The following is an 8,256-nucleotide window of genomic DNA, read 5'->3' on the forward strand; positions in this document are numbered from 1 at the left end:
TTCTTTTATTGAACTGATTTACTTTCACTCAGATATTAATACAATGATCTCAAGTGCTCAGCTTTTTTGACATACATATACATATACATACCGTATAATGTAATTTATATATTACTTTCATATAACAAATTAAATCAGCCATAACTACAATTTCATTCAGTAAACAGAATTCAACATGTCGCATGGCAACTGTTTTTTTCAAATCTAGCCTTTCATGTATTAATCTTTCTTATTATTAGCAGTAATGCACAACTTTTCAACATAAAATGTTAAATCTTTCAGTCGATGAAATGTCTGACTGTTTCATCCAAGCTGGAAGTGGTTGGTGGTAACATGGATTTGGACAAATTTGTGAACAAAATTTGAGAGAAATAAACATTTTGTGTGTTAAGTGTTAAGCTCATGAGAAATGTGAGCAAAAACAAGTGTGTTAATATTTTTGCTGACTGACAAAACATGAGAAAATCCTCACATTTGAAAGATTAAAAAAGCAGCGTATCGTTTCAACACTGCAAGTGAATATTTCCATTAACAACTTTTTAAGACTAAGATTCAAGCCTTTTTAAGGCATCTAAATCAGTCATTTCCAGATATTGCCTCAGAACCTTCCTATAAATTCTGAAATATATAGTTTGCAGAACCTTTTTATTCCTGCAGCAATCAATGTATATTGTCACGGTATTTTACCAGCTGTTCATAAACTTTGTTTGCACATTTTCACCGGGGTAATGCTAATTTCCAGAATAAAGGATCCACTGAGATTTATGTAGATAACATGGAAACAAATATGAAGACTGGACTGTTTCATTTGAAATGTTTGTTTTGGGTTTACATAAGTGACCGTGTTGCTTTGTTGTTGAGAATAAAGCATTTTAAAGGGCTATATTCAAATTCAAGCATATTCCTAACTTTGAAAACAATATGATTAAGTGGTTTTATCAGAGTTGAATATTTGAGCTTGAAGATGAGAAAGCTTGATTTACTGACTCACCGAGTTCAAAACTGAATCCTTCTCTCTCGTCCTCCTTTAAATCCAGGCAGGAGTTTATGTCCAGTATGTTTACCAAGGTTCAGCCTGTTGTTTCGCTGAAGTCACTTGTGTGACTGTTTATCTTAAACAAACCATTTATAACTAAATGTAATATGCTCCCACTTTTACAGGTACAGGTACTTTAAGACTTTGTACAAACAATGTTTTCAATGTGATAAACACAAACTCTTAAAACTAATCTGACAGCCTGTGAAGGGAAATTCCTTCTTTGTCACATAATACCACAGTAAATAGAACACAGTGTAAATGGTGAGAATTTATTAAAAGAACATATGTACAGATTACAACAGAAAGGGGGTTTTGTGTTAGAAGTTACAAGAACAAAAAGATGGAGGGATACTTCTAAACAGTAATCTATTTTGAACTTTGTGAGAAAAGAAAACATGAGAATCCAAGAACAGGACAATGATTGTTCTAATGCTACAGGCAGGGTTGGCAGCACCAATCAACAGGTGAAATTAAAACACTATGGATCATTTCTAACAGATAATGAGTTAACGCATTGGTTTTCTGTACTTCAGACCAACTGGATGATTTTCCTCAAATGATCATGGCATAATCCATTTCCATCCAACCAAAACAATGAACCATTATATCGGGGAAAACGGACTTCTGCTCCCTGAAAATAAGAGATAATGATCTCTAGAACGATCCAACCTGAAACTGGCCAAACCCTGATACACACAAAACATCAATAGCAGCAGGTTTTTTTTCTTTTTTACTTAAAAAACCAAAATGTGGCAAGTTCCACGTGTTGCCTCCAAAGTGCTCCATTACAGACACAGAAATTGTCAGTTCTCAGACCCTCTGGTACCCAGCATCAGGCATTTGACAGGCAGTAAGGTGCGCTCGGCTACGGCAAGTACATTCACACTGAAGAGGGCTTCACTGCGGCTTTGATCCGCTGCCAACAGGCTTCGGCTTTGTCAAGGGAAGTGCAAGGACAGAAACAGAGAGAGAGCCTGACATCTATGCAAACTTAAGGAATGACAGAGTGTAAAAAGGTACAGTAACTACCTTTGAGGAATGACAGTTTTTTCCAAAGAGAAATGTCCATCGGAAAAAAAGGGCTGAACTATGTTGGCAATGAGAGTCTATCGAAATGAGTTCCAGTTCAAGATGGTAACAGTCTACAGCTTTCTGGGCAGACAGGCCCAACACCACGACTGACAGGTACAGAAAACAAGAGACAGTTTTGTCTGAACGGTTTGGATAAAAAAAAAAAAAAAAAAAAAAAAAAAAAAAGGTCCATGAGCCTCCATGTTTCAATTCCTGTCAGGGTGGATTAAAGTCTCAGTAGATGGTCAGGCTGACCGATCGATTCATCTTCTTGCCGATGAGTCTGGAGGTTCTGGGGTTCGACTGGACTGTAGAGCGGGTCAGGATCCTGTCGGTGGACAAAACCTTCTCCTCTGCTGCAGCTCTAGCCAGCTGGGCCTTCTTCAGCTCCCTGAGGTGGACAAAAAAAGTACCGTTAAGACATGGTCATGTGGCTTGAAGCTAATAATTTAGTCAAACAAAAAGTTGTGTTAAGTGTTTGATGTCTTCAAACGTCTTGTTTTCAGAGCAACAGTCCAAAAGCCAAAGACAATTCAAAATACTTATCACATAAGCAAAATGTCTCATTTTGTTCCTCAAATAACCCAAAATCCAAAAGATATTCAATTTATGAAATTATATCTTTTGTCAATCAATAAATAACAGCAGAGTAACTGATTTCCTTCCTGCTACTCAACATTCCCTAACAATTCACTCATTCAGCTTACTTCTGGAGCAGTGCGTTCTTGAACTTCTCTGCGTTGAGCTCGACTCTCAGCTGGTCTGCACTCATTCTGGCAGCAGTGAGGAGTACCGGGTGTTTGATGAGGTCAGAAGTTGATGGTCGTCTACTCTGATCAGGGTGGATCATCAGCTGAAAGAAAAAAATAAATAAAAAAAATAAGATTAAGTGAGAAAAAACAAAAAAAGGTGCTTAACAAGAATGTTACAAGAAAGCAGACAACTTGGTCAACTCATCAGTCGACCATAAATTATGTCATGTAATTCTGAACATGCAGGCACCATCCACCAGAGGGGATGACAAGCCCAGTCCTCATATAGCTGCTCTTATTAAACCCAAACAAAGAGCTTGACTGTTACCTTGAGAAGACTGAGAAACTCTGGAGAAAGCACTTGGGGGATGGCAGGGAGTTTGCCCTGTCTGATCTCGTGCCACTTGTCTCCATTGGTGGGAAGGGGCTCCACCCCTGAGGCGCTGATGACAGTCAGGGCCAGAGCAAAGATGTCGGCCTTTGTCAAGTTACTGTAGTCCTACAGGGAAAACCAGACAAATGCAGAAAAATATTAACACGTCTATAACACCGTATTCAAAATTAGAGGCAGTAGTAAGGTGGTAGTGGTGGTAGTGGTAGTAGTAGTAGTAAGATGACAAACCTCTTGTAAAACTTCATTGGCCAGGTATCTGCTGTCACCCTCCTCCACTTGTGGGTTGTTCACTCTCGTCACATGGCCGAGGTCACCTGGAGAAGAGAACATACAGTAAAGATGAAGACATGAAGGTGACCATCTGACATTGAGTACAAGATAAAAATGTCAGTAAAAAGAAACAGCACACAAAGAGTGGAGGCAGCTTACCGATTTTATAGACAACACTGGTGGTCACTCCTTCATCCTCGTCACATTCATCACAGCTCGCTACAGACTTCCGTGAAATAAAGATGTTGCCTGGAACAAAAACATTTCTATTAATTTCTGACCCAAAACATTAAAAAGGTTGTATTAAAGACACAAACTTGGTGTGTTAACTGTATAATTTCTTATCAATCATATGAAATTTAACATCCTTAAGTACTCACTGGGCTTGATGTCCATGTGCACCAGAGAAGTAGAGTGAATGTACTTGAGTCCTCGTGTTAGTTGCAGCAACAGATCTTTCAGCTCCAGCTCTGACAGGTAACTGAGCCGTCTGTAGTTCTCTGCGATGACATCGGATAGCGTGCCGCCATTGCAGTATTCGTTCTGGATGAGCATGTGGTCGTCCTCGGCCCAGGCAGAGTAGTAACGCACCACGTGGGGATGTTGGCCCAGAACAGCGTGGGCATACACCTCCCGTAAAGCGTTCTGTCTGTGGAGGAGGGGAACAGACCGATTTAATTAAGACGTGCCTGAGGCAGGTTTGGTAGTTAAAGTGAGGGGGACGCCTGTGTTCCTCAAGTTTTTCCTGTAAACAACTTTCATCTACTTGTTTGTCCAGTTATGCAGATGACTGAATGAGCAGTGAGAGTGGACATTTCTTTTAAAACCTGCATGTGTTGTAGAATAGTTAGAAACTCAACTTACTCGTCCACTGATCCTGCCAGAGGCTTCTTTGATCTCTTGATGGCATAGATGCAGCCATCGAGTCTCTTCACACACTTGAACACGGCACCAAACTCCCCACAGCCAATCTTCTCCAGCTCGAGGAACTCTGAGGTGTACCTGGACATCATGTTGTTCTCCATCATGGTGATCCTCTGAGAGCAGAACAAGAGTTTCATGATTTACAAACATTTACATTTGTAGAAAAATCTGTGCATTCATTGATAATGCAGTTGTCATTAGTCACAGGTCCAATGAGGAGAAATGAACTGTTGATGTGATCTGCAGAATTACATATAGTTATTTACAGTTAAAATTAAATTACCTTGGGTGGTGGCAGGATTTCCTCCTCTCCCTCACCATCACTTGCCTCCATGTCTTCTCCACAAGAGCTAAAAGATCAAAAGACAATAGAGGATGTGGGTAAGCATTCTGTACAGCAGGGGGCAGCACCGGGGGCTTCACAAGCACATGGCAGAGTTCACTAGTAACCATGAGGTCTTGGTCCCCAGCCAACCCCTTCTGGCCTTAGTCAACGGCTGTAACGTATCTGGTTATTGTGACAATGGGTTTGATCTGCATTCAAGATAGCAGGTAAAGTTGTTCAGCGCGGCTTTGCTACTGAGAGATTAACAGTTTTTGCATAATCATGATGACATGAAATGTTATTGTACAGGGGGGTGGGAAATATGAAACCAAAATATTGACTGCAGCTCTTCAACACTGTGGCACTTTGGAAAAGTTCAAAGATCTGCAGGTATGAAGCTGAAGATTAAGCTATCTGTAAGAAGACTGTCTGGGACATACTCATTCCAATGTGGCCGTTTCCTGTTGTTCCTCTGCTGTGTGGCCGTCTGGATGAGGAGGGAGTCAGGGGTGAAAGGGTTAAAGTTGACCAGAGGGGTCTGCTGTCTCCTGCTGCTGTCTGTGATTGACTTTCCTGAAGGCTCCACATTCTTGAACAGGGCAACTCTCCTGCTGGAGGATCCCGGCCCGGATCCCCTGGCTCTGGACAACAAACTCTGCAAAAAGAGGACAGGGTTAGTGCATTGTTAAGACTTGAGGGAAAACTCAAGATGCAGAGAATTAAAAAGAAGACCACCAGATTGTGATTTTGAAAAAGAGTTGAACATATAAAAGTTCTGTGGAATATCATTGACGGTTGATGCCTAAGAGCAAATCATGTGTAATGCAGTCATCACTGATAAAAAAAAAAACATGCCCAGACATAAAACTCCAGGTCACCTAATCATCTGGCTGACTACAGTGAGAGCATTATGCAACAGCACAGTTGTACATTAAGTGGGTCACGGTGGTTAACTGAAGTGTCCCAGTCTGGAATTTAAAAAAAAAAATGACCTGATTTGTTTGAATAGGCCTTTAACTGTTTGTTTTTCCCCACAGTTCAAAACCTGTCAGGATTCACAACGAGCCAATCAGTGTTTTATGACAGCAGTGCAATAAACTCAATATACATTTTAACACTTATGGGACAAATTCAGCGTAAAACACTCTGTGGATGTGTCTTCACAAGATCACATGAGCCCACACATGAAGTTTGCATCAAACATTTTAAGCAAGGAAAATCGCCAAAATAAACTATTTATTAGCAAGATATGACGTTAATAATGCTCTACTATGGACAAATACTAACCTTTGGTGTGTGCGGTGTGTCGAACAGTCTGAGTTTTCTGAAGGTTTTATGTGGAGGTGTGTCGGGGCAGTCCGGTATCGGAGAGCTGGATCCTTCTCCGTCGTCCTGGACGTATGGCCGCTCCGGTGAGCCTCCGTACAGCCGAGAAGCTTTCCTCGGAGACGGCGAGCAGTTGGCAAAGATAACACTGCTCGGCGACCGCAAGTGAGACGGTGAACCAAAACTATCTTCGTCCCACAGCTCCACGTCGTCGTCCCCACCGGACTGGTTGAGTGGGCTGCTGCTGCCTTCCAGCCGCTTGTCGACGGTGTCCCGTCTCACTGGCATCGGGGAGTCCATCTCCGTGAAGCCGGACTCTCCTCCGGTGCTGTTGTTAACGTCCTCGATGGGGTCGTCCTCTCCGTCGCTGGACGTGAACTGTAATTTTTGACGAATTGGTCGAGATTTCGGGGAAGGGGATCCGTGTCGATGGCGGCTGTAGCTCGACATTTTCAGGATTTAAACCCCGGCTTCGTCGACGGGAAAAATCACGCGGTTGGTCCCCCCACTACGGTTGCAGTGGTGTTACTAGCCAAAAAAAGCACACGGCTAGTCAACTTCTAACTACCTTAAAATAAAGGTATCGATTAAAAAAAACGTCCAAAAACAACAAAGTAAATCTTAAAGCTCCGTTAACATCCCAAAAAAAAAGTTGTTTGCTAACTGCTACACGCCCATCCAACGCTGAGAAATGGCCACGGACTAACGTTAGTTAGCTCGTATTCACCGTGAGAGCAGCCGAAGTTGGTCTTAAAGTAAAAACAAATACTCGAACTACCGGGTCCGGTCGAGTATCGATATCCTTCACTACCGTGTAGTTGGCTCACCGACGCAGAAACACGTCTTTCCGCAATAAAAGCAAAGCAATGTTTACAAAAAACTTTGAATGAGTCAAGAGTTGTCCTCTTCCTATCACGCGCGTGGCAAAGGACTTCCCGCGACCGTTGGTCACATGTCCCTCCCGCAGCCAATCAGAGCGCATCTCGAAATTTTAAAAGATGGGCGTTCCAGAGTGGTTTCGGGAGGCGTTACGTCATCGATGGCAGGGCAATAATGTGGCGCGAAGGAGCCTTTCATGTGGCCCGAGTCACAATTGCATTAACTCCGAGACAATGCGTTCATTATTTAGAGGCCATGATGAAAGCAGCCGCGCTACACAGACACATCAAAGTCAAAGCGGAGTACAAGCCGCGTTTCGTTCAGCTTAGACAAGACACAATGTATAACAAAGATGGAGTCATTAAAATGGGTTCCAGTAGTTAAAAGACAAACAGCTACCTAAAAACATAATAAAACCACACTTAACCTCACACTTCTGCCTGATAACACTTTAGTCAGTTTTAACATGATAAATCCTCTTCATTTTCAGATGGATGAAATATTCTGATATGTAATGTAATACTACCAATGCAAGTAATACAAACACAAAGAGTAAATCAATTGAAAAATAATTAAACTGAGTCTTGAAAGCATTACTTACTGTTTTATACTATGATCCATCAGCATGTTTTGTAGATGGTTGACATGAAGGTCAATTTTAGCCTCTATGTATAGTTTATTATTGTTTGTTAATATATTTTATGTCAAATCTTAGCCCACAAACACACTAGCAGATTTCAAATAACTGTCGTGGTGCATTGTTTGCCTCAGTGGGCGAACTAAAAGCTATGGTACATAATGTGAAAAAAGTTAAAGTGCAAGTACCCTAAATTATGCTAAACAGTTGAATAAATGTACTTGTTAGTGAAAGTGTAATGGAGGCTGTAACCATACACTTTTCATGGTGGAAATTTCATAAAGCAAAGCAACAAGTTGTTTCATAAATTGCACGTCATTGTCGTGACTCAGGTTTTTTGAGAAGCCTGACAGTTGATAACACATTTCCATCTACTCTGTCATCTGTAAGCTCATACTTAGTGTTTTCACAATGCTCATCTATTGTACAGACCTGAAAAGTTGAGTTTGTTGTTGTTTGTTCATGTTTGCTATCTGTTACATTGTATGTCTGTACATACTTTCCCCCTCAACTAAGGTAAACTACATCTTAAAACTATTAATTCATTTTCCGGAATTAGATGACCATACTGTGCCATCTGTACATATTTTTATCTTGACAGCTGTGCAAAGGTGAACGTGAACAAAGTTTGGCAGGGAA

At 41.2% G+C, this 8,256-nt stretch overlaps 1 protein-coding gene across 1 annotated transcript; it reads right to left on the reverse strand.

The window, feature by feature from the left end:
- Positions 1–1,294: 1,294 nt before the first annotated feature.
- wee1 (WEE1 G2 checkpoint kinase) lies at positions 1,295–7,065 on the reverse strand. The gene is made up of 10 exons (XM_010738654.3): positions 6,063–7,065; positions 5,216–5,430; positions 4,734–4,800; positions 4,391–4,563; positions 3,907–4,175; positions 3,686–3,775; positions 3,485–3,570; positions 3,191–3,361; positions 2,818–2,963; positions 1,295–2,501 (listed from the first exon to the last, which is right to left on the reverse strand). Exons 1-10 carry the CDS (start codon positions 6,549–6,551, stop codon positions 2,345–2,347), a joined length of 1,863 nt encoding a protein of 620 aa, XP_010736956.1. The 5' UTR covers positions 6,552–7,065; the 3' UTR covers positions 1,295–2,344.
- Between the last annotated feature and the right edge of the window lie 1,191 nt (positions 7,066–8,256).

The sequence above is a fragment of the Larimichthys crocea genome, chromosome X, assembly GCF_000972845.2.
Source record: "Larimichthys crocea isolate SSNF chromosome X, L_crocea_2.0, whole genome shotgun sequence".
Taxonomy (NCBI): domain Eukaryota; kingdom Metazoa; phylum Chordata; class Actinopteri; family Sciaenidae; genus Larimichthys; species Larimichthys crocea.